Below are 27,211 nucleotides of genomic sequence, written 5' to 3'. Positions count from 1 at the left end.
GAACCCCCCCCTCCCCCCGGCTGAAAACGCGATTGGTTTCGCCCAGAAGGATTGTTGCAATGCCTCTTGATGGGCCACCAGATACACCGAGCACAGGATGGCATAGCGGCGCTGGTGCATCTTCCTTTCTCTGCGATTTCTTTCACATCTTATCCATGAGTTACCTTTCGTCGTCGTATCAATTTTTCTTCTTCTAAATGTAGTTGACAAGCCAAATAAATGAAAGCACAAAAAGTGTAACAGTCTCCCCTCATATTTTGGGAAAAAAAAAAGGTTTGCCACCGACTCTGCGACGCTTTTGGGGCTTTTTTTTTTTTTTTTTTTTTTGCAGGAAGAAACTGCACCTTCTTCAGCCGAAACTTCATCTGAATACAGTCACCTGTACACGCTGAAACTCAAATATTACAGTAGGTGGTTTTAAGTTATCACGGATTGTTTAAAAGTGCGTTAAAGGGATTTTTTTTAAAACGCCAACACTGAGGGTGCAATTACTCAACACTTGCAACATGGCTGCTGCAGGAACTGGAGTTGGAAAAGTTTGACACTGACGTGGGAGAAGTTTTGTGCGAATGATCGTCGGTGCATGACTTGTTGTTGGACAGATAGTAAAGTCGTCAGCAGTCTCCCCCGGCCTGGCAGCGCCTTCCTCGGACTACAAACCAGCAGATAAAGAGCCGCCTCCTCCTCCTCCTCCTCCTCCTCCTCCTCCGTAGTCACCGCCGACAGTCACTGCAGTGGACTTTGTGGTGAAACTGTGGTGTCCTTCCTCTCCATCGTAACGCTGCTGTGGCGTTTGAGGACTTTGGTCGTCAGACACCCAGAGAAAAATGCATTTTTCCATCCCCGAAACGGAGGTCCGTTCGGGAGAAAATGGATCAACCTATGTGGTGAGCATGATCATTGGTGTTTTATGCTGTCTACAGGTCGGGTTAATGTCAATGCAGCACCAGTTCCTCTGTTTACTGTTATAAATGATCTGATAGTATGAACAGTGGTGCATCACCATAGGCCAAACTATGGCATAATGTTTGACTACAAATTAGATTAGATTAGATGATTAGGTTCAACTTTATTGTCATTGCACAAGGTACCAGGTCAACGAAATGTAGTTTTTGTAGCATCTAACCAGAAGTGCAAAAAGAAGCAGTAAAGGTGCAGTGCAGTATACTAGATACATAAATAACAGATAAATAATAAATGAAATGCAAGATATATACAGTATATTTATGGTATAACGGTATGGTGTAAGTATGTATAAATACTCATTTGTATCTCAAATGCAATTACTCTGTTTCATAAGGATGCAATCCAGGTGAGGCGAGTAAACCTACCTGATTTAGGTCATTAAAACGTGAGGAAGTTGAGTAAAAGTCTTCCTGACCTCCAACACATCCTGCATAGATTGAATGTGATTATGTGAGGACGCATTAATAAAATAAGATAATCCTTTATTAATCCCGCAGCGGGGAAATTTGCACCCTATGTTCTTCATAATGCTGCTACATTATATCCGGCATCGACCTCCACCTGGTAAACGTTTTAATGTGGCTCAAAAATGTTGCATTGTTATGATGTGTCTTAAGTTGGTACTAATTGACATGTTGTCATTTACTGTCAACGCCACATCAAGAGACTTTGCCAAAAATCTCAGATTTTGCACATAAAGCACATCAGTCCTTTTGCGAGTCACTTTTGTTTAACAGGTTTAAGTCAGCCCCTGAAATCTGCGTGAGATTTGAGGTTTGCCGCCATGATGTCACACTCCTCCATGTTGTTTACAGCCAACATTGCTTTCACTTTATTGTCAAGTCCCCCAACTAACAGCAATATCAGTCTTGACCACACATCAAGAGCAGCAATAATCTGTGGCTCCATCATCTTGCTCTGGTTGTTGTTCAGCAGGTTTCCTATTATCCAACTGTGTGTTTATTTTACTTGACACTTGTCTCGTTGTCTTTAATGTTGTTTTATATCTTATCTAAAGCATTTTGAATTGCCATTGCTATGCCTTGAGACAACGGCTGACATGTTCTGCAGTGGTCAGAGAGGACAACTAATGGAGTATGGTAAAGGGCTGCTGTATGAAGCATCATAGACGTCAAACATGTTGTGGATGTTTCACGATGGATGTTTCCTTAGTTATGGACAAAGTCAGGATACATTGTGCTAGTCTGTGGCAGAGGCAGTATTGTTCAGAAGAATTACTGACAACTAAAAGTATTTTCTCCCTTTTCTTGGTGTGAATGTGTGTCTATTAACATATAAACCAGACCTATCCAGTCATTTCGTTGCTAGGGAACAGCTTGGGTTCAAGTGTGTTTCCTGTCAATATGACACCATAGCAACAAATAACTGGGATACTTTTAGAATATTCTTTCTATAGTTTTCATAAAAAAAAAAAAATGTTTCTTTCATAGAAGAACGCTACCATTCTGATATTCTCCAGATGCTTTGATCTGCAACATCTGATTTCCATGTGACATCACGCTGGCCATTCTCAGTGTCGCACACCTGCGAATGACTATCTTCCATCTTGACTCCATGTGCTCCAAGGAGGGAAAAAAACATCTTGGAATAAGCTCATTCATTTTTAAACATGTTCATCTCCCAGCTGCCTTAAGAAGTACTAAATTAACTTTGAATTTAAACTAAAACACTTTTATGTTTCATGGATTAATGGTGTGTGTGCAAGCTGCGCAGTAATATGATTAGATTGCAGTGTGAACTTTAAAGCGACTGTTTTTCACCTCTCAGCTGGCAGTCCTGTCATTGTGACCTTCCTGTATCTATCCCACAGGAAGGGACTTTGCTTGATTATAATGCTGAGAGATGGGATGTGTACCTTGGAACCAGTAAGCCACAGAAACTGCACGGTTTGCAAAAGGCCTTTTAGAATAACAAGGGCTGCAGTTTTGCGTTTTTTTTTTAAAAAATATGGTGCAAGCAGACATATCTTTTTATTTTGAGTGCTCACACTTCCTCTTGTCTGTTGGACTTGTATCTTCCTCTCTGGTTCACATTTTGTTTGTGGGTGTGTAAAAAAGAGAGATAGACTTTGCCGCACTGTAAGTGATGGTGACTCATTTACTTGAGATGAGGAACAGGTAGGAACTATAATAGACAAGTTCATCTGTTTCTGTTTATAGTTTTGTATTAACCTGCATCTGCCAGTGAGCAATATGTATAAACCTAAAATGTGCTACAACAAGCACCTATCTTAAAATTCCTCAGGCTGGAATTGATTTCTTCCTACACATACTTCATATAAGTGAAAATATGTAGGTGTAGGCACAGGGCTATTGGACATTTGCAATGCTAAAAAGAGTCAAGCCTGCAAACTGACCCTGAACTACAAATGTATTTGAATATACAATGTTTCGTTTCCAGTCATATCTTCATCGATCCTAAATGCCTTTTGCCTGATAAAGATCTGACTGGAATGAGTGTGCCTTATCTAAATACATTTTTGTTTTGGAGCTAGTGTGCAGAAAAGCACAATAGATCGAAGTGTTTGATTGTTGTCCCTGTCCCTGAGTTGAACTGCTTGCTATACAAAACAATGAAGGGTTATTTTTTGTGTGTTATCAAAAAGAGCCAAGACATTCTGCATACTCATTCTCCTTTCCGACCTGGATTCTGCCTACATACACATTTCAGTTTCGTTGGCCTTGCTCCATTTATTATACTTCCTCTTTCCCTCTGGAAGTTTTGGTTTGTTCTTACTTTTTTTTTTTTTTTTTAACTATAGATTGATTGATTAGTGCATGCAAAAGTGGTGTCAAGCGTCTTTTACATTTTTTGTTTTTTGTTTTGACAGATTACCACCATGTTTATTATACATATTCATTTGAAACAGAAGGGGAAGATTAAAGTACTGACAGTTTGTGCCCTGACATACTAGCATACTGAGCCCACTTCCTCTCTACCCCGACCAGAGCTGCACACATGCTGGTGGACGCGTATATCTCTTAGCAAATGAAAGGGCACGTTTTATTTTCAATGACAAATGTCTTCAGGGTTTAAACAACTATTACAGGCCATTTAACTTTTTTCTCATAAATAAATCATAAAAACAATCTGCAATTTAGATACTTGTGTCAAGCAAAAGGAAGGAAAGATAATCTGCATCTCGGTCGTCTTTAGTTCTAATAATGGTTTTGTTTTTAATCACAATATTTGACAAACATTTAGCAGCCTTTGACCATGAGTTTGACCATTGACAGTGTGGTGGTGGAAAAGTCATGTTTTTTTTAACCATTTTCTAAAAAATTAAATAAATATGAACAGACTTGAATAATCAGACTTGTGGTACCTTCCGAAAAACACAAGATTATTTTACAGGTCAAGAGAGCTGTTTTGTAAGCGAGTCAGTATTTGGGCAAACTAAGAGATATTTTTCTTTTCTTGGGCGTATATTTAAAGTATCACTTTGTTATTTTTGTGGTTTAGTATCATTCCCAATGCTTAATGAGGCATCTGGCATGAAAAAAAGATTTACTCTTTGAGATTGGCTCTAAACATGATGGCTAGCAGATATTTGGACTGCTGCTTCCAAATGGTGTTTTTGCAGATGAATATTCAGTGATATCTCCTTGTATATCTGTCAAAACAAACCAGGGTTTTCTCTTAGCAATGGGATCTTTGCCTTTTGTATTGTTTAGAGCCTGCATTATGCATTATGCAAGCTGAAATTTGCTCATAAGTAGCTTTCGATTGAATCCAATTTACAATTGATTTATTTGGTCCTCCTTATGAAAACAAAGAGTGAGGAAACAGATGGTGTTGAGATAAGATAAGATTGAAGACATTGAGGTTGTTTTGAAGTGGTGTGAGGGAAATAGGTGGGGAAACTTACTGTATGTTCAGGTTACAGTATGATAGCGGTTGTTTCACTGTCTTTTACCAGTTTTATATCTTGACACTGTAAGAATTGCATCTGAAGAAAGTCCAGTCAGCTTTGGTCTGCATGTAGAAAAGAAAAAAAAGAAAGGTTATTATTTTATATGTATCTATTTTTCCTTCTTATGTTCCTATCCTTATGTATGTTATTATTCTATTTAGACAGTTTTGATGTCCACCCACAAGCTTTTCAGACGGATACACACAAGCGTTTGATGATAGGTTTCTCTGCACTATGTCAGACCTCCACACAGTCTTTCACGTTTTGATTTGTCCCCACTCTTTCCCACAGGCCTACAACATCCACGTCAACGGTGTGCTGCACTGTCGGGTACGCTACAGTCAACTTCTTGGCCTCCATGAACAGGTAAGGCTTCAGCCATCACAACGAACCCATTGCTGTTAGCGTGCTTTGGACCAGATGTGACTGTTCTGCTTGTGAGATGAGCCGAACTCTGTTTAAATGCCACCACATCCACCCAGGGTGACCTTTCACTCGTCTTTGTGTCGTACGGTCGATACGCGCGACACAAAGACCTCCCCATCACTTTGAATCACGACGGTGGCTTGAAGTCCTGTGCTGTTATTGCTCCCAGAGTCCAAACTATTGCATTTAAATGGGCAGTATTGTGGAAGAGGTTTGTGGGGGTTGGAGACGTGGAAGGAATGTTCTTGGCCTTTCTTTCACTTCACCTGCTTGGAAAAGCATCTTAATCTGAAAAGAAATGTTGTTGGAAAGGGTTGAGTTGCCTGCATTTTTTCCTGTCTCTGCCTCAGTGGAGCTTTACACAGACGCAGCTATTTGTTGGAGCTGTTATTGGGCAATTAGTGTATTTAGCATCTACTTGTTTTTTCTATAGTGTTGCAGTTAAAAGTTGACTTACTTGTGAAAGTGCTCACCATACCATTTTTTTGGGAAACAAATGCTGTTGCAGAGGTAGCTGCATTGTCTATAAGAAATAGATTAGCCGGGTTTCTAGCTGACAACCTGTAAGCTCTTTGTGCTATAAATGTGTACACCATGGCATATACTGTAACACAACGTTATAAAAGTGCCCAGTCTCTAGTTTTCACACATTAATAAATAAGCAAGCAAGGCCCAAACTTTACCATCTCCGTCCTCAAGTCTGTGTTATCTAGTCTGACAGTTGCTGTTGCCTGGCAACAGGGTGTGAGGAAGACATACTCAAATCTTTAAGAACCAACCCCAGAGGACTTCCTGTGGCGTTTGCATGACCCCAAAACACTCCACTGATTGCAGGGCACGCACCATTGCTGAGAAATTTGAATGTTAATTGTTTCTCCTGTTTTTCTCCTCTACAAAGATTTGTAACAAGGTCACACTTCTGTTAGAGCCAGAGCTTATTTAAAACCAACCATGAAAGCTAATTTATCTGTTACCTTTGCTTAGTGTCTCTGGCTATGAGAGCTGATTTGTATGTGGAACCAGTGCTGGCGCTGATGTACTGAAAATACCAAAGGGCAGTATGTTAAGGTGAAAATCCCCTCCTTCCTCAAGCACTCTCTGTGCAGCTGAGGGTTTTATAATGAGAAAAAAACAGTAAATTCCTTATGATGAGCATGATGTACAGATTTTGCCTGCAGCAACATGCAGGTTAAAATTAGACCACATTTGATGTGTGATGTTTTTTAGATCTGTGATGGCTTAGTTTAAGGCTTCCATGGTTCAAAGCTACCAGCCCTTAAATGATAAAAAAAAAAGGGAAGAAATGAGTCAAGAAGCTGGAAGACAAAGTAAACTTGGAATGACTAGACGTTCAGAGTTCCAGATGTGTGTCTGTTTCTGTGTGTGTCTGTGTGTGAGAGTGTGTGTGTGCGCGTTATGCACGGAAACTTCACCGGCTAGTCGTTGAAACGGGGCTTAAAATAAACCTGTGATTCATCTCGAGCAGCATGAATGTACCTCTTAGAAAAATGAATCCATGACTCTTTAATTTAAGATGCTGCTACCCTGTACTGAAGTTAATTGGTTTGGTCATATACACTTATATATCTGTTTTCATTCACTTCTAAATTTAAATAAAAATGAATTTAATCATCTGACCGAAAGAAAAAACAAAAAAAAACCACAGGTTGAATAGCTTGTCATTCTGCAAACCTCACCTTCACACAACCTATGTTTTGTACCAACAGATAAAGAAAGAATATGGCAGCAATGTGGTGCCTGCATTCCCTCCAAAGAAGATCTTCACTTTGACTCCTGCTGAGGTCGAACAGAGACGAGAACAGCTGGAGAAATACATGCAGGCTGGTAAGTTATTCATGCTGAATGGACTTTTTTACAGATGGGTTGTATTGCATTTCACTCCGTTTCTGGCTGAATTAAAATTCCAGCTACAATATGGTTGTTTTTGTCAGTTTTTTTTAAAAAAATTTGCTACTATTCTTCTCTGAATTGCAGTGCATGTATCCCTGAGGGGGTTTGGGTTTTCATGTTATGATAGGAAAGTAAATCTAGACTTTGTTATTGTACCAGTATAGTTTGCAGCACAAACACAATTTCCTTGAAATATTTGCTTTTACACAACAATCACAAGAATGAGTTGGCTCTGTGGCTGCAGGGAGTCCAGCCACACACTGGTCTATTCATGCCATTATAAAAGCATAAAAGTGTTTCACTAAAGACCTGATGATCTGAGCACAGACTGAGCTGGGACACTGAGCCAAAGCCTCACTAGACAGAGTTATGCTGACACACCTGATGGAAAAAAAAAAACAATCCCTTCTCAGTATTTCAGACCTGGTAGGGTGTTTAAAAATGTTGTGGGTTTGGATTCTCTAGTGATGATGTGCCACCTCTTGGGATTCATACTTTTCTCCGAATTGAACGGAATTCTATAAAGTATAATTAATACTTTTGTGCTGTTTACACCAGGAGATAAACTTCTTATTTTGGGGTAAACATGTCTGCATGTGACAGTTTTAAAAGCGTTGTTCTTTTAAGTCTTAAATGCTCAATTGGAGTTTTTTTCTTATCCTAATTTAGAAGGTTTCACCATATTTACCAAATGTTGTAAACAGGCCGAGGGTGAACTTACCACACACACACACACCACACACACACACACACACACACACACACACACACACACACACACACACACACACACACACACACACACACACACACACACACACGAATAAGTAGAACTGGCAGCAAGGCAGAGGGTTTGTTTTAATCCTCTCAAGCACTGGCAGTTACAGCAGAACAAGGAAGCGTTGTTCAAGTGTGTATTTGCTCATAGTCTGGGAGCATACGCACACAGGGTGTTCTTGGCTACAAGTTCACTTGGTTACATCATGGCTTTTTACATAGTTATGGAAAATGAACTGCCACAAACACAATCTGCCTCTGACGCAGATGGCTCAGAACTCCGACATTTTGTCAAAGGGTTAGACTCATTTGTTAAAGGACAATAGCGTGCGGACACACACACACACACACACTTAGTAATGTTAGTCATACAGGGTTATCATGCAGATAATTAAATGCTCTACACTGCAGCTGAAAACGGCCTCAATAGAATTTTTTATTTTTTTTCAATTCGGGGGACTACATTATGATGAAACTGGCTTGTAATAATTAACAGTTTATTGAACCTATGCCAGTAAACACTTCCATTTGAAGCTAAATTGCCTTGAAAGGTCAAACTCATTCCGCAGGAACACAATAAAAATTCTGTTATAGGAGGAAAATTAAGAACAATTGGGAAATGGCTTCCCCTGAGGTTTATGTTTACATAACGTCCACTTAAAGACCCTTAACTATTTGTTAAGCTGCAGTTGAAAACCGAACATATCTCTCCTTGACTTCCCGTGCTCCTCCCTAAGTGAGATCATTTTGTACTCAAGTTGCTAATTTCGCTCCTGCTCATTTTGTTTTCCCAGTGCGTCAGGATCCTTTGCTTGGAGCCAGTGAGATGTTCAACAGCTTCTTAAGGAAAGCACAGCAGGTTGGTTGTGTGCTTTGGCTTGAATCTACTCTAACTGCATTAGGTCGTTTGTTCTCTGTTGCATCAACATGGTCAACAAGCCTTTTGAGGAAGAAGGCTGATCTCCCTGAACCCACAGGGCTGATGCAGTAATTTCTTCCCGACTAGTAATTGCTTTTGGTAACGTGCACGGATCAGGTAGCTGTGTTTGTCTCAGTTTGTGTCAGCATGTTCTCTTATCTCTTAAAGAAGTTGGTTAGATGTGTCAGAATGAGTTTGCCTAGCAAGCAGAAACGAGGGAAATGATTACGTCAGACACATTACTGAGGGAACTGGGCAACCTTTTAACAAATAGAGGAACATTGTTGCATCATGTCTTGGAGCTGGATCCTTTTTTGAATGATTGTATTAGAAAAAAGAACAAGTAGGCTAACCAGTCATCCCACCAGATCTGTGGTACTAAAAATGCAAAAAAGGTATTTGCTGAAGTGGATAATGTTGTAAAAACACAAACTCATGACGGTATTCAGACCAGGTAGCGAGGTTGTTCGTCATCGTTCAAGCTGTGACCTGCGTAGCCAGGAGGGCTGTGAAATCCAATAACCTTCATGGACAGATTCATCCGTCTGCGGCCACGTCGCACCCATTCTGCTTCTCCTCCTCTGTCTTCCTCTCTCATTACAGTCTGTGTTTGTCTCTCCCCCCCCCTCCTCAGCACCTCATGTACTGTGAGGACAGCAGGTGCAGAATAGTAGATGAGTTACCACCCGGTGTTGTCATTTCATCTGCACCTTGAGTGGTAGGGATGTACTTGGAGGACCCCCCCGCTGACAAAACAGGGGAGATAAGCGATGATTTAGCCGCGGTGGTGATGGACTGCCTGAGGCCAACAGAGGCTGGGGTTATCTGCTTTATTCTCCTCACTTGTTATTCATTGCGGGATTTTGTTTTATCGTCGCACAAACAACTAATTAATGCCGTTCCCTTAATTTCTGTGTGAGCCCAGAGTAGTGAAATAAATGGAGCTATGACAATTTGTCAATTATTTAATTAGCTTTTTTTTTTAGTTTTACTTGATTAATTGAGCATTTTTTTAAAGAAATGACTGGCAAAATAATCTGTATCCAGCTTTTCAAATTTGTTGGTTTGAATTGAATATCTTTTGGGTTTTGGACATTTTGTTGGACAACATCAATTTGAGCTCTGAGAAACTGGGATGGCCGTTTTCACCTTCTTTGACTTCTTTTTCGACATTTGGGTAGCTTGTCTGTTTTGTTTTTATCTCCACTGGATATTTGCCTCCTCTTTGACCAGCCCATATTTTTTCTGCCTGTGAGACTGGGTTTGATTCTGTTGTCGACCGATAGGAATGAAAACACACAGCTGACCCGTGAAGCTGAAGGAAAGCCTGTTATGTTTTGTGTCGTTCCCACAGGAGACGCAGCAGATTCCCACAGAGGATGTCGCTCTAGACATCTGCCTCTCCAACGGTCAGAAGGTTACAGTCAACATTCTGACTTCAGATCAGACGGAGGACGTCCTTGATGTAAGTGTGCACTGTGTAAGAGTACATAAAAACTCTGTTGTCAGCCAGTACTCCCCTAAGTAGCTATTTGTGAATGTATCTGATTTAGTTTGATCATAAAAAGGTAATAAAATTAATTTTAAAAAAATCTTAGAAAAACCGCTGTGTTAAACAAGCTAAATTCTAAATTCAGAGCATATCTATGATTGATGGATTGCCTCAACATGGCTCTCAACATGGCGACTGCTGAGCAAATTACACAATAAAGTGCTGATTAAGTATTTAAGTGGCCAGAAGTCTTCATGGTTACCATCTGAGGTTTTTAACACTGTGTGTTATCAGCCTCTGCAGCGTTTGTGTCTGTTAAACTACAGACATTGGATTTTTGTGTTGTTTTTCATAACAGCAAATACAGATGTAGACTCTTCTGTAAGCTCTGATGCTTTACAGACACTACAGACTGTATTGTAAATCAAATTAAGTCAATATAGACCCTCTCGATTATAGCAACCATGACAGGACTTTATGAAGTCACGAAGGAAAATAATCCTTGGCCAACTGATTTCAACATGTGGGTTTTTATAGGTCAACATTTTAGTACTTGACTTCTACTTGTCCTCTTGTTGCTCTTGCCTGTTAATCCATTGCGTTAGAGTTTTGTTAAAGTGTTCTTGTGAAAGTTTAACCACAATTGACCTCTGTTTACCACAGCAAGTCTGAGGCCACAGTACTCTTAATCGCAACAAAGAGTTTCTCAATGTGTGTGTGTGTGTGTGTGTGTGTGTGTGTGTGTGTGTGTGTGTTTTTCAGTGACCAGAAATGCCTTATATTTCCTGTATATTGTCTCAACAATACAAAGTTACACCTAGTGTTTGCAACGTTTATATTTGTTTGCGGTTGCACTGCAGGAGTTGATTGATAGGAATAAGTAGTACTATAAGCACAAGTCAGCAAAAATTGTTGATGATGTTGTTCTGTCAGAGAGTGCCATTGCTTTGTGTGGGAATGTAACAATAATGCCTTGTGCAGGACTGGAAATAGATATTAACAAAGATGATATATACTAAACATTACATTTTCTTATCGAGGTAGCTGCTTGGATGAATTCTATATTTATAATTGTGATATTTTGCAAAACCAAAAGCTCTTTATACATGGAATCCTAAGACTACAGGCTACAGCCCTCCTTCATCTTTAGGGTTGTACTACATGTACTGCTGTTTGATATGTGGTTTGATTTGACCCCTTTTTCAACAGGAAAATTATCACAAAATACACAGACGGTGTAGAAAAGGACCAAAACAAAAAAGAAAAATCCCATTTAATACAGAGCTTTTTTTTGACATCCCATCTGCCTTCAATCTTGTTTCTGCATTTGTTCTAACTTACTGAAAAATGAAACTTAGATGAATGGAATGTATTTGATCATGAAAACATACTCCCTCATCTTTCTGCAGGCTGTTGCAACAAAGCTCGACCTTCCAGACGACCTTGTTGGCTACTTCAGTCTCTTCCTCGTCCGTGAAGGTGTGGATGGAGGTCTAACATGTAAGTCTCAACAACATTTTTGTAAAGAATCAGAAGAATTTCAAGGTAATGCTAATATTTTGCTTTTATTACTAATAGAAAAGTATTCTCTGTACTCTCCATAATTCATTACTGCCGAGTATTTAGAGTCCCCCCCGGAATGTATTTTCAGAGATTTTTGAAAATGCTGCATTTCTTTTTTTTTTTTTTTTTTTTTTTTTTTTTTTTTTTTTTTTTTTTTTTTGACACATTACAGCTGCAAACCATCAGATAACCAGAAAAATAAATGAGCTGTACGGGAAGAGCTTTGATCAAATAATGTAAACAACTTCATCAGCCAGCCAAGGACTATTCTCAGAAGACACACAGAACATAGCTGACAAATTATTCTTGCAAACAGAGAACCAAAGGAACTATGAGTTGGAGTTAATGCTGTTACATTACCGGTGTTGCTAAATTCTCAAGAGTTTGCTCTGGCAACTGTCTTCTGTTTATCTCTCTCGACGTCTGGAGATTTACTGTAGTTTGATTAAAAAAAACAAACAACCACATTTCCTCATGAGAGTTGCGTCTTTTACTGGAGTTCCTACTGTATCGCTGGCTGGAGTTTATATCTTATTTATTAGCTGCCCGGAAGCTCAGAGAGAGCCAGGCCCTTTGTGTTTGTTGGCCAGTTCATGCAAAACAGTTGTGCTGTGTTTAAAGTAGCATTAGCTGTCACACCAGGCTGTGTGCAGGGTTTTTTTTAGGTTGAGGATGTTTTGGTTGTGGTCTAAGCTTTAAAGTCTTTTTGGGGATAAATGCAAAATGACTAACTTCTGATTAGTCAAGTCATTTTCCAGATCATTACCATTTAGATATTAGACCATCCAAAATGCTTATATTTCTTTATGTTTATATATAGGAGCAACTGTAATATAACATTTCCCCCAGGGTATAAATAAAGTAATTCTTATTCTGTAAACAAAAACTCTTAATTTGGGGTTGTGGAAAATGTATTTGTTTGGGTTTCCCAAATTATTCATCATTATTCATTATCTAGATATGTTGTATGCTATAATTTTCTTTGCCCCCATCTTCTGTATGTAAATTGGCCATGTTTGTGTATGAATGAAACACTTTGTTCATTCTCTTTATTTCCAAAACTGTACCATGGTCCTTCACTGTTAATAAGTGAAGTTTTACAAGTCAGTTTACAGGAGCAGGACAACATAAATAGATGGACAATAAATAGTTAGATACTTTATGAATCCCATTGGGTAACACCCTTGTAACAGCAGCAGCATGGCCAAAAAAAACACCCTAACAAAAGAGAATTTATAAGTAATATAAACATTAATAACGAAAATCTAGTTCCAGTTAATATTCTATTCATGGTTTGCTAGTCTAGTGTATACTGTATATTGTCATGCATTGATATGACAAGGTGCTTCACTGGAATTGCAAACATGGTCTCAATTGTGAGTTGGTTTCATGTCAGTCAGTCGTATTTGTTAGACCTTTTTTAAATTGTATGTAACGCAATTTAGTCATTCAGGAGGAAAATGAAAATTAAGAATCAACTACAGAAATCTTAGTTGACTAAGAGCCAAGGACCAATTGCTTTTCTATAAGCCTAAAACCCTAAATGTTACCATGATTGTGATCTTGTTCACCACCTTCCTGGCTTAATATACAGCTTTACTGGTTTCTGAGCACTGCCCCGGCAAATTAGGTACAGATTATTACCGTCTTTCAAGCTGTGTTGGCTCTCTCAAGTTTCTTTTAAAAAAACATTTATTTTTTATAGAAGTTTTGATTTGACTCGTGTTGTTACATTATCCTCTGTGCCCCCCTTCTTTATCATGAATACCCCCTAAACCCCTCACACCGGTACTCAAAAGGTGCTGACATATTTGTCTACACTCACTTGTTTACTTATAAGTAACTGTGTGAATGCAAATCATAGTAGAATATTTGCATTTACATTTGTTGTCACAAGACTACCAAAGTGGCACAGGCATAAAGCTTTCCACATCAACATATTTCAGTTTCCAAATCCCTTCTTTTCCCATTCATCACAGCCGTGCTGTCAGGTTAAATCCCCTCTCAATCCCAAAGGTTCTCTTCTCTCATCCTCCACCTGCCAAATGCTCCCCACACCTCACGCCAAATCCATTCCAGGCTTAAAAAGGTGCCTGGTGAACTTAGAGGAATCTGCAAATATTGCAGGCATGTTGTATATTCTTGGCACAGTTTAAATCTGAATCCCTGAGTGGTATGAAAGAGAAGGGCCATGTGTTGAATACGACTCGACTACCAGAATAAATCCGGCGCAGCAGGCCGCAGATCAAACAAAACTGCTGGTGGGTGTATTGACATTACAGGATAGCTAGAAGAATTCAATTCCTCTCTGACACGCAGGAAGTTTCCAGACATCTGTGTGTAAATCAATGAATGTGGCTAAATATGCAAAGACATGTCAAGAAAATGTGTTTTGAAACAGCCGTGCCAGTATTATCTGCATTTTAAAGTTCTTTTTGCCGTTTTCTGCCGATGATTTAGTCGGCATAAAAATGTTAAAAAAAACCTTTTTAAGCATTCAGTTTGTGTCCTTTTTTGTTTATTCCTGCAGACATTTCCAACATCAAACCAACCATTATGTGTTTCTGCTTCCTGTACACAGCATATCTGCCCATAAAGCCCTAAACATACTTTTACAAACCTAATGGCAAACGAGGGGCTGTTTAGTCATCAGATTTGTGGTGTTGTGCACATTTATTGATGCCTGAAAACACAGCAGCAGCCGCACTAAGCACCTGAGATCTCCTTCAATCTCCTTAGGGAACAGGCAGCAATGAAACAGCTGCAGATTAGGGACAAACACACACACACATAGAGCCCATTATCTTTTTCATCACATTTAAATACACTTACACACAGACAAAGTTTTACTCTGCCTGCTGGGACCTGTCCAGATGGAGTTCTCCCCTCCCTCGTTGTTTGTTGTTACCATCATTATCCAAAAGTCTTTGGGACTAACTTTATTGGAGCTGCCCTTGTTCCTAACACTCTGTTTTTTTCTCTCTCTCTCTCTCAGTTGTGAGGAAGCTGCAGGAGTTTGAGCTGCCTTATGTATCTATAACCAGCTTGCGGAGCTCTGAATTTCACATAATCCTACGGAAAAGGTACCCACCACCTGCTCACATCATGACGTTGAATTTTTATCATGTTCATCCCAAAGTGCTCCCCTCCACATGTAATTATAGATGTGATTCATTGTCCAGGGTCTGCATGTGCTCTTCGTCTAATCTTGTAAAAAAAAAAAAAAAAAGGAGGTCAGATATCTTTGGCAGAACATTGACTACATGTGCTGTACTTTGTGTAATTTTAATCAGTCAACCAGTAGACACTGTTTTCTTTTCTTTTTTTCATTCTGGGCGTTTCTCATTTAATTCCTTATCTGCACTTGCTCTTAATCTGTCAGAGCAGCGGTTTGCCTAACCAGAGGCTGCCTATCTGACTTCAACATCTGTGGCAGTTCATTTGGAAAAGAGACCATATTCATTAGTTTTACAATTCATTTTGCCAAGGACGACAGTTAAAATTACAAGACAGGTGGCGCATTTGACTGGCATATCATAGACATGAATCTGATGACCTAATTTTGCCTTTGTTCCATTTTTAAATGAATGTCTATGAACTGACAACAACCTGAAGTTTAACCAACCACAGGGCTGACAGCCCATTATCTATAACGGGTCATACTGTACTTTAACAGGACAAACAGGAACAAAAACAGAGCCAACGCGATAATGGAAGTACATGCACTAATGTCTAACAGATAATGTATTTAAATTTAAAAAGTAAATATGATAATTTTGTTTGCTATAGATTTGAGGTCTTGTCATCCAGCCCTACTGCTCTTTGTACATACTAACATCTTCAGCTCTGGCCACTGAGAACTGGACACCCTTGAATCAGACGGGTCATTTACTCTCATTATATTTAAACAGCCGCAACAATTGTCTTGAATCTGAACCACCACTACTCTGATATCGTCTCCCAACTACATTTTAACATTAGACAGTTTAAAAAAAGGCTGTTTTCCTTGAGGGGACTGTATTGGATGTGTGGATACTCGGTGTTGAGAATTTATTTGAACGTACAAAGTAACCCCAGCTTAATGAAGCAAAACTCTTTCTATTCTTAAGTATCAAACTAGCCAATTAACCAACTAGAGCACGTGTGGTGTATTTGATTTATTTTGGCTTTACAGAAAAAAACGCTCTGGTTCTGCTCCATTTATGGCTCATTTACCCTTTTCTGAAAACAGTTAAAAGTTAAGGATGAAAACGTCTTCAATGAAAGGGAAGGAGGTCAGGGCTGCTTGTGCAGGGGAATTAGAATCTGCCCTCAAGAGCGCCATGTTACAGCAAATAAACAAATGTGAAAAAATCCTCCTTGGTGGGAGCAGATCTGTGTGGGTGGGTATGCGCGGAAAAAACACTGACGTTGCTTCCCCACCAAGCCTGAAGTTGGTGACTGCTCCGCTCTTCTACACAACATTTTTCTACTTCCTCATATGCCCGCTCCATCGTCACCCTGCCTCCTGCTGACTGAGGTACACGGGATGTTTACTTTCTTTCTGCCTCAAGGAAAGTCTAAGTACTCCTGACCTAGTTTCTCTGCGGAAGAGGAGGAAAGAATGAATGTGGACCTAACAAGTGGAGGTGGAGGAAAGAAACAGACCCCCAGTGTAACCGATCCAGGGGAGGATCAGTTCAAAATGAAAAGAAAAGCTCTTTTTGGCTAAAAGTAACTGCTAAAAAAAGGGAGGAGATTTTGTTAAACATTGAATTAACATAATTTAAACCTTTTCATGTTAGAGTAGTCATGGAATAAAAAGGGGGATTTGAATAGTAGTGGAGGTTTTTGTAGGTCAGCACCAATATGCACTTATATATTTATAATGCAATAGTGTGGCTAATGGACATTTGTAGCCTGTATATGCATTAAGGGAATTCAAGGACCATATGTCTCAGAAGGGGCTTTCAGGGCACTTTTAATTGAACCTAAAGCAGCAAAATAAAAGCACTCCTCCCCCCCCACACTCTTATCCCCTTCCTTCCCAGATCCCTTCTCTGTGTGTCTCCGTCTTCTTTCTCCCTTGTTACCTGCTTTGAATTGCAGATGTGGTCAGGCAGCACGCTTCACATCTCCTTGAACAACTTTTCCATCCACTAAACACCACTTGTGTTACGCAATTACAAGATGTTAAACTTCACGCCTGCAGTAAGGCGTTGAGACACATGAATGAAATTAGATTCTACCCAAAGAGTTCATGTGGAAAAACAAAATTCAGTACTCTGCTAACTCAGACAATAATAATCCTGAACTGTTTAAACCAGTGTTGAATATAGAAATTTCACATCCAGTGGCTACAATATAAAACCACTTGAAAATAAAGTATTCTAAATTGCACACTAATTGCACAATATAGCCTAAATCTTTTTTTGTAATCCAATTTGGGCCATTTTAATATGTGGTTTAATTTCTGATACATCTCCATGCACAGAAGTACCACTAATAGCGTCTAATACAAGTGTAGCGCTGCCTTACAAAACTCTGTACCGTCTCACTCACAGAATACCAGCTGTCCTTCAACCTCGACAGGAGATACTCCTTGAGATTAAATCTCTTGCACTGCTATTTCATTGACATTGAGTTGAGGAATTTAGTCTCCAAGTCACTCTCATTTCACAGTTTCAGCAAAGTTAATTCCCGTTTTTTCAATGTAATTTGATCCAATGGTAAATTGAATGCATTTATATATCTTATATCTTTCTAGTTTTCCGACCACTCAAAGTGCTGTACGCTACATTCACCCATTCATACACTGATGGCAAGGGGCCTTGGACAAGGACATTTCGACATGCGAACTGTAGCAGCCAGGGATCAAACCACTGGATTTTGCTGATAAGCTCGCTTCCGTCACAAAGCTTAAAATAGACCTCTTCCTATTTACTCATGAAAAGTTGACGCTTTCTTTGGACACGTAGTCCTCACATGACATTAACGCTAAGGGGGGGGGATGCTGCTGGGTGAGGAGACAAATGGTCATAGGAGATGATATATTCTTGGTGGCAAACGACTCTTCAAGTCATTCAAACAAATTATAATTGTAACTGTGCCACTTTGTTCATTTTAATTTATGTTTGGGGGAAAAGATGGATGTAAAGAGTGACTGCCTTTCCTTTCTGCAGCTACTGGGACATGGCGTACGACGGTGATGTCATGGACAACAGAGTGGGCCTGAATTTGCTATACGCCCAGGTAAGAGGTCTCATTATGAAGGGAAACCAGATGCAGTCGTTTATTGCAACAGTGGTCTTAAAAAAGAAAAGAAAAAAACGTTTAAAATTGAATTGGCATTGAGAACCAAAAAGATAATCCAAACGATGTGTGATTTGGTTTGTGTACATCTTGCATCTGTTGTTCTTTATCGAGCTTGTCTGGTGCCAGCTTCACACCAAGAAAACTAAATCAAGCACACGTCCCCGGGCTGCCAAATGCTTTTTGTCCATCCCCCGGGTCTCCATTATCTGATTGCGATGTCAGCTTGTTTTGACTTTGCAACACCTTGAATCCTGTACATCTTCTGTGTACCTCCCTGATCCTATTAATAGTGATTCCCTTTGCTGCAACAACTGTGATCTGTTGTATTAAGCACTTTTCAGGCTACAACTTTGATTATCATCTTGAACTGCTGAGTGTTGCCTCTGTGTAGCAGGGAGTGTTTCTGTGTAATTGTTTGCTGACCTGCGCTCTTTCATGGAACGACTTAGGGTGTGATTTCTCCCACGTGTACTGAAGGAAACGCAAGGACCTGCTTTGCTTTGAACTTCAGTTCTTGTTTTTGCTTCACCAGACAGTGTCTGACATTGAGCGAGGCTGGATACTCGTCAACAAAGAACAGCACAGGCAGCTCAAGTCACTGCAGGAGAAAGGCTCCAAGAAAGAAGTAAGCAAAGGGCGTCTCTTCTGGATGATTCTACCTCACATGAGCTGATAACTCTGAAGTGTCTTTGTCCAAGGATAAATCTGTAGGCCGTAGAGAGCACTGCCTCTAATGCATTCTGTGATGCAATTAGCCTAGTTTTTCCCCTGATAGGATTTTTTTTTAATTACACCAATCCAGTAGAGAATTCAAAGTTATTTTCCCCAGGGATCAGATTCAAAGACGAAATTTCCGCCCCAAAAAATGTTAGTTATCTGAAAAATTGTTAACTTTTTTTCCTCCAGTTCATCCATCTGGGTCAGACTCTCAAATATTACGGCTATATCAAGTTTGACCCTTGTATCACCGACTTCCCCGAGAAGGGCTGCCAGGTCATCGTCAGTGCCGGCAACAACGAGCTCAACTTCCACGTGAAGCTGCCCAATGAACAGATGAAGGAGGGGAGCTTCAAGGTCACACGCATGCGGTGTTGGCGAGTCACGTCCTCCGTAAGTACAATGTTTGCGTGGGACAGGCTGAGGATGAGCGAATTCACCTTCAAGCATGATTGTGTCTCCGAAGCTGTGAAATAATCAAATTGGAATCGCTCCATATTAGTAGGAGACTATGAGCTGGCAGAGTAGAGGTGCAGCAGCTCTGGCCTGAGTCCATCTCAAACCAACAAGGGCTCCTGTCATTCCAAAGCTGCCTTTTTTTTAACAAAGCTCATCTCACCACTGCAGCAGGAACTAAAGTCTTTAGACTTGCCAAGCATTCGTTTTTGTTTTTTTTTACTCCTAGTGCTGACCTCCACACCATTCATCTTCATCAGTGCAATTACCCAAACACGCAGCCCACACAAGGATAGCGCTGTATTGATCCTCCAGCCTCACATATAGAGCAGCAATCCTTTATTCAAAGTGATAATAGTCTGTTGGCGAGAAGGGACTCTGATGGTATGCGGTAAGAGGAAGCACCTACACAGCCCGCTCTGTGTACATCTGTACATAATAATAATAATAATAATAATAATAATAATAATAATAACAATAATAATAACAGACTTTTTAGAATAAAAAAGAAAGAAAGAGCAAAGATGCTGTTTCACACAACAATGGTAATTTGTTTAACGCATGAGGCTACTGTTTAGACAGTCACCTAGTAACTGTATTGATTAGTAAACATGAGGTGCTGTCTGGATCTGTCGGACTCGGCTCAGAAGATGACAGTGATTGATTGAGCGGCTACACACTGTGCCTTTTGATTTTCACTAATGACTCAAAACACCGTGTTGTACTTTCAGCGAAAGATTTCCTTTTTGTTTTTGTTATTTTCAAGGAATATGTTGGAGGCAGAAGACTCGATTAGTCACAGTCTGCCAGGCATTTGAGGGGGAAAAAAACAGCTTGCCACACAGATTTGAAACGACTGGAAAAATAACAGCCTGTGTTGAGTATTATCGGGACATTTCACCAACATTTTTAGATCAGTTTACTCAGAATGTGGAATACCTACCTTTCACGGCAGCTGGATTCTCGTGGTATCAAGGGAAAAAGGCAGGATCACAAGATAATATGAAAACCCATCCTGTCAGGCTTTAAGTATTGCGTTCGTGTCTGAACCACAGTGAGTCTGATCAATCAGGGTCCTGTGAGGAACTACTGGCAGCCACGGACACAGAGAGGCAACTGATCATTCAAAACAATGGCAGTGCCTCAAGAGGTTTGGATAGATGTTGCAAAGGAACTGGAGAGTATTTCCTCATTGAAAGAAAAGCAGAGAACGGCACTGAAAGCTTTTCTCGAAGGCAAAGATGTTTTTGCCCTTTTCTTGACTGGCTTTGGTAACAGTTTGATTGACAGATGGTCCATCCACCTGCCAAGTATTTTCTGAAAGTGCCTGCCCTTTTCCAAATAGTTTTTAATGAGTGCTTCTCAGCTGGTTCTGTGTAACAAACCATCTGGGGCGTCACTTTAGGGTAGTACCACTCTGCCTGTTAAAGCCTGTTTTATAATGCCTGCTGTGTCCTGGAGGAGTTCTCTAAACTGAGGAAATAACTCTGATTATGTCATCGGGGGAATCTCGGCTCGAGTTTGAAACTTTAAACTTTTGTAAAATGATCATTTTTACCCCAAAGTGTTGTGGGATTTTAAGGAGTCAGGGTGGGTCTAATGAAGATTCAGATCCAGTTGCATTAAGGGAAATGTAGTATCCGATGGTTAGTTAGCTTGACCAATACTTAAGATGCTGCTCAGATTTCTGTTTCTATTTTAATATGTAAACTAATAAATCCACCACTCTCTGGTTGCCTCTTTATTATGCTTTACTTGAAACTGTAGCTGGCAAGAAATCTATAACAAAATCCTTTTTTAAGGAATTAAAAAAAAATCCATAATTGTCACCCAGTGTCAGCATTAATTCAAAGCATTATGCGGCACTCATTGTTGCCAGTCGTCTTGAAAAAAGACAGTTCCTCTAATAGCTTGGAGGATCAATTTTCATTTCTGTAGCTAGCTGAAAAATGCTTTACATGCAAACATTTTTAGACTTGCGACCTCATTTAAATTGAGATGGGAAAAACAGTTCACTGTTCGTATTGCATTAGTGTTCCTGCAGCACAGCCGTTATGGCTTTTATGATTCTACAAAAGTTCATTCTCACAGAGATCTGTACACATGGCAACACTTCTAAAATTAAAATGCATCTTGGCTCGTTTGATTACAGGCCGAGCCCCCGCGCTGTCCAGAAGGGTGGTTCATTCCTGAGCTCATTCTCAGAGGTCAAAGTCGTTTTAATGAGCCTTTTCGTCTGAAAAAAACTGTTCAAAACATCTCATTTGGTGCAGCGCTGCAACCCCCCTCGTAGTCAAATCTCAAATAATGCATCCGAGAGAAAATGTATAAACAGTTAGCGTGTGCGTGTGTGTGTGTGTGCGTGCGTGCGTGCGTGTGTGTGTGTGAGACCTTTGTTTTAGTCAGTATTTCTTCTTTTTGTTATGTTGTGTGTGTGTGTGGTTAGGTGGGAGGTACAGCGAGTTTATAGTCTCAGTGAAGAGCTCAGGCTCCATTAATGAGGAATGAGGGCTCGTCTCCAGGGAAGCCGTGTCTCTCTGAGCTCCACATATTCTTGTGGGATTTTGATATTCTGTATTCATACATATTTCTTTCTTTCTTTCATTGCCCCAGTGTTAATCTTTTAGCATGTGTCTTCTTAAGATTTGGCTGCCTGTCATCGGTGATGCAGTAGCTTAAGAGTGGCAGCTTAACAAGACGAGATGTGCTGCTGGATAGGAAATGTGATTAAGCTGCTTACACGACCCTCTCTAGTCATGGAGCAGAATACCAAGCTTATCCTCGATTTAGGAATGCAAGTTGGATGTTGGTTAGAAAAATATTGAAATCTGTTCCATGCATTTTAAACAGGAGAAGAAATATTTAACTTGAATGCTAAATGAGGGGAAAAGCCCACTACAGAATAAACTTAAATCATAGGCGGTTGTTGATAGCAGTTCAGATAGCTGTGGTGTATTTGGAGGATCATAGGAATGACGACACCACCCCCTTTGACTCTGCAGCAAGTCCCGGTAGCCAACGGCACCACCAATCCCTGCAGCGCCTCCAAATGTGACGTCAAACTGGAGCTGGCCTTCGAGTATCTGATGAGCAAGGACCGCCTCCAGTGGGTCACCATCACCAGTCAACAGGTAGGAAACAGACCGGGGTGGTCAGTGTGGGGGGGCTAGAAGGATGAGAGGGTAGAGCATTGAATTAGTTTGATTAGTATGGTAAGACCTGCAGTTCTTCTTGACTCAAACTACTCCATTATGTGTTCTTCAAAATGTCTAGGAAAGACGCTGAGTTAAAGCGTGCTTCATACTGTTAAATGTTAAAGATGGTATTGACTTTGGGTTTGTGATTTCAGGCTATCATGATGAGCATCTGCCTTCAGTCGATGGTGGACGAATTAATGGTGAAGAAGTCAGGCGGCAGCATTAAGAAGGTTGGTGTTAAGATAAATGAAACACTCCTATAATCCTTTATCCTATATATGAACAAATTGGCCACGTTCTTTTTGAATTTAAGATAAGAAAAAGATAAGATAATCCTTTATTAGTCCCACAGCGGGGAACTTTGCAGGCATACAGCAGCATAGTGGATAGTGCAAACAAACCAATAAGAAACATAAGTAGAAAACAAGATTAAAAAAAAACATGTACAACAAATAAATAATCACACAGTAAAGTATAATAAATAGGTAAAAAACTTTTAGAAAAACAAAAATAACAAAAATATTATATAAACGGACAGAATGATTGTTGTTATAGCACAGATGTATATTGCACGGTGGATATATTGGATTGATATCGAATTTGTTTATATTTAATACACACATTTGCAGAGGTCACAACACGCGTAAAAGCAAAGCAAAGCTCATAATTGAAAGGATATCCTCTCAATAATGTTGATTGTATTCTTCTCTCCTGTTGCTGTCCTCCGTCTCCTTCTAGATGCTGAGGAAACGACACAGCGGCTCCATCCACCGGTCAGACAGTCAGCAAGCTGTGAAATCTCCCCCTCTACTGGTGAGAAATGGAATAACATGCCTGAGTTTTTGAAGGTTTGAATTTGGACTTTTATGTTGACGTCAGGATCATTTGTTGTTGTTGTTTTTGTCTGCAGGACTCCCCTGACCCGAACCGTGAACAAATCGTCAAACTCTCAGTGAGTATATTTCTGACTTTTTAAAATCTGTTGTGAATCTATTAAAAAGAAAAACTGTGTTTTAAAAAAAAAAAAACATACACGCATATATTCTTATGAATCAATGTCATTTGGGTCTTAAGTATATTATTCATTATTCCATTTAGACCAAGCTGAGCTCGGTGTCCCTCCGAGGGATCAGCGCCTCCAACTCGGCAAACGACATCAGCGGCAATGATTTCCATGGCAACTATGCTTTCGAGGGAATCGGGGATGACGACCTGTAACCCCTGATCCGCCCCACTTCCCATCTTCATCCAACCGTCAGCGACTGGGACGACAAAGATTACAAGCTGAGCTGAGCCGAGCCGAGCCGAGCGGGCCACACACGCCTCCTCCGATTCTGCAAGATTGTAGCCTCTTCCTGGAGAAACCGCTGCCTTAAGCTCTCGTTTAATCTTTGACCGTGTCCTTTCTGTTAGACTCTGAAAGCCCATCTTGATTTATATTTCAGTTACGATCATCATATTCATATAAAAAACAACTTTGTCCTTATGTTATTAAACTTGTGGCAACGTACAGTCAATAGCATGTAAAGCTACAGGTACGCAAATAGGGACGCTTTATAGTTTGTTACTGGTGAATTCAGTTTCACTCACACAAGGATTGCCGTTTCATCCACAGTATATGTGAGGTTCTGTCATGCAGTTCGATACATGAGGTACAAAGTAAATTAATATATATTATAAACTACATGTAGAAAACTTGCGAGATCCTGAATTCTGGCTGCATATTACCCCACCAACGCGAGAGCCAAATGTTTATTAGACCCGGCACTAGTGATAATACAGCAGAACCGGACATGGACAGTCCTCATAACGACCCAGAGTCCAGTGAATGTGTTGAAATTGATCTCAAAAACTGTAGACTATTCAGAGCAACTGCTTACTTATATGGATGATCAATGTTTGGCTTGGCTATATACCAAAATGGCATGTTTTTTTTTATACTGTTAGTGATCCTCTGTGTGTCATGCTACTCATGTGCCAAGTCAGAAAATATACTAGCAGGATACCAGCGGCGTTTTCAGCTTACGTTTTTTGGCACAGTCACTCATACTGCCTTCAGAAATAGTCTGATGCCTTAACTTTTCCTTTTTTTCAGCTCGTGAGTTAAGTGGTCATTTAACAAGACATTGGTTGAAGCTTCAAATAAAGGGTAGTGTCGGCCGGTGATACCTAGAATCTTGCAGAACTTGATAGATGGTCGTTTTGGCCGAGCTGCTTGCACTTGCTGAAGCCATCACTTTTGCACAGTATTACAGGTGGAGATGAACGTTTGAGTGGAAGCGTCGGCTTCAAACATTGTGTGGAGATACATTTTCTTCCATGGGGCTCTGTTAATCCATCAATGATTTCTTTTTTTTTTTTTTTTAAACCATTTTTTAAAAAGGTTTCTCATAAATGCCAAATTATAGTTTACTAAAGCATTTTGCACAAAATAAACATAAAAAATTATGACAATGTCACTTTTTATATTATGTACATGCAATTAAGTATTCTGAACATTTACTAATATCTTTATCACCAATAGCTTATTGTAATCAAATAGATCAAATGTAATCTAAGCTGTATAGGACAAAAAGTTTAAATGGACTAACGCATCATTGTTTACATAATGTTTAGGGGACTTTATTAGATTCAATGTAAAGTGTTTACAAATTTTGCATCTGATTTTCTTCATCTTCATCGTGTTGTTGGGATCATTCTTTGGCTTCAGTTCATTGTAATTTGTATGTACATTGTGCCAATCATCTCAGAGGATTTAGTTGAAAAGGTGCTTTGGTGAAGTGGCTCATGTGATCTCAATTGCTGGATCGAACAAAGTTTATGAGGAGCGGGCAACAAAATGACCATATCCCACTGTTTTATAAGACACGTCATTCCATTTTTTACTGGCGTGCTGTCTGTCGCGCTGCATCTTGGCGCGTTTCGAAGCCTTTAAATGTAAATCGATGCCAACCGATCAACAGCTTTACTCTCACTGGTAGCCAGAACTGTAGAAAACAAAATGTTCTCAATATACTAAATGTCTTCTTTCACTGCTGTGCTTCTTCTCTGTTTTCAGTTGCATTTACAGTAGAGGGAATGTGGACACCACTATTCGTTTTTATTTTCATTATTCAATACCATGCAAGGTCCTGGATGTTAATAAATGTGTAGGTGCCAAATTTAAGTGGATTCATCATCAGCATCACTTTTCCAGAAAAATGTCAAATTTCATGATTGTATTGTCTTTATTCATTCCACGTTTCATTTTGATTTTAGTGGTAAGGTCAGCGACAAATGTCATGATGCTAAAATAAATACGATTTAGGTGATCTTGTGGTTCTCAGTTGTCTGTTAATGGTCTACTTTATTCGTGTTTTTTTTATCATTGCTAAGCATTCTTTATCAGCAGAATGTTGTCTGATGTAATATGCAAAGAATCTTACCCAGTATAGAGAGCAACCAACATCACAACAATTTAAAAAATAGTTTTAAGTCAAGAGAACTCCCCTCATGGTAGTATTTGGAAATGAGAAGAATTCAAATATATGTGCAATAACTATAGAGGGTTTAATGGTGAAATTCCTTGGAAGGTTAAACCTCTGGTGCATTGTGTCCCTCTCATCCCTCCTTTAACTTCTCACTTCCCACAATTCAACACTGGTCAGGTGTTCTGTTACCACAGGTGTAAGGGGGCGTGGCCTAGGGGAACAAAGGGAAATGAGAATTGTTTGGGAGGAAGCTTTGGTTTTGTTTGGGAGGAGAGATGGAGTATGGTTGGAGCTGGGGAGAAATTACACGTTTAACGTTTTAATATTTATTTTTTATGGTGGTACGTCGACCGACTGGAGACAGCAGGTAAACAAAGCCAAGACCTGATCCTGTTTTTCTCTCAACCCAACATCCGGTGAGTTTGATACCATTTTAGTCTTTGCTGTTTAAGCGATAATGCCTTTTCCTGGTTTATATTTTGCATTTTGAAGGGAGGACATTTACCCATTGATTTGTCGCATTTAGGAAGACAGTTTTTGATACATTTTTTTACAATCAAGTTACTTTTTTGTGCTCTTATTTGAGATAGGGGTTGGATTTCTTAAGTTTTTTTTAAGTCTACTCTTATTGCTTTACTTTGTTGGGTTCATGATGGATTTAAAGGCAACCCATATTATTTTCAGTTCCTCTCTCGACCAATTCTTAGCACCACAGTAGCCTTTGAACTTTACTTTACTAACTAAAAGTGAAGCTGATTGTTTTAAGTTCTTTAGTTATTATCTAGTTAAAGCCCAAATGACAAAACAAAAGCAAATATTCTGATTTGTCTTAAAAACACCATACACAAACGAGAAATATCGTGTGCAGGACAATTTATAGTTGACAATTAAGACTCGTCTGTGCTGTCTGAAGGACAAACTATAGAACTGCTTCACAGTTTCTAACTTACTTTAATTATAATTTCCTGTTTCTTATTGACAGACTGCTTTGCCGCTTTCAATTAATCTCTGCAAAGAAAATATCAGCCGATTTATCGGTCTGACTCTACATACCTTCATTCGTTTGTAATATTACATTGAATCTCATTA

The 27,211-nt window shown here is 39.6% G+C and overlaps 1 protein-coding gene across 2 annotated transcripts; it reads left to right on the top strand.

Annotated features, from left to right (window-relative positions):
- Positions 1–311: 311 nt before the first annotated feature.
- snx17 (sorting nexin 17) lies at positions 312–25,963 on the top strand. Of its 2 annotated transcripts, XM_054618729.1 has the most exons (16): positions 312–407; positions 603–887; positions 5,192–5,266; positions 7,054–7,171; positions 8,809–8,873; positions 10,288–10,398; positions 11,835–11,925; positions 14,984–15,071; positions 18,150–18,219; positions 18,815–18,907; positions 19,189–19,392; positions 22,458–22,586; positions 22,805–22,882; positions 23,391–23,465; positions 23,563–23,604; positions 23,751–25,963. In XM_054618729.1, the coding sequence occupies exons 2-16, from the start codon at positions 828–830 to the stop codon at positions 23,868–23,870; spliced, it is 1,419 nt and encodes a 472-aa protein (XP_054474704.1). In that variant the 5' UTR covers positions 312–407; positions 603–827; the 3' UTR covers positions 23,871–25,963. The 2 variants fall into 2 exon arrangements, with proteins under 2 accessions (XP_054474704.1, XP_054474703.1); XM_054618728.1 differs by having other exon boundaries at positions 312–887.
- The last annotated feature ends 1,248 nt before the right edge of the window (positions 25,964–27,211 follow it).

The sequence above is a fragment of the Anoplopoma fimbria genome, chromosome 18 (assembly GCF_027596085.1).
Source record: "Anoplopoma fimbria isolate UVic2021 breed Golden Eagle Sablefish chromosome 18, Afim_UVic_2022, whole genome shotgun sequence".
Taxonomy (NCBI): domain Eukaryota; kingdom Metazoa; phylum Chordata; class Actinopteri; order Perciformes; family Anoplopomatidae; genus Anoplopoma; species Anoplopoma fimbria.
The sequence above is the reverse complement of the archived record's forward strand: the minus strand, read 5'-3'. Positions and strand labels throughout refer to the sequence as shown.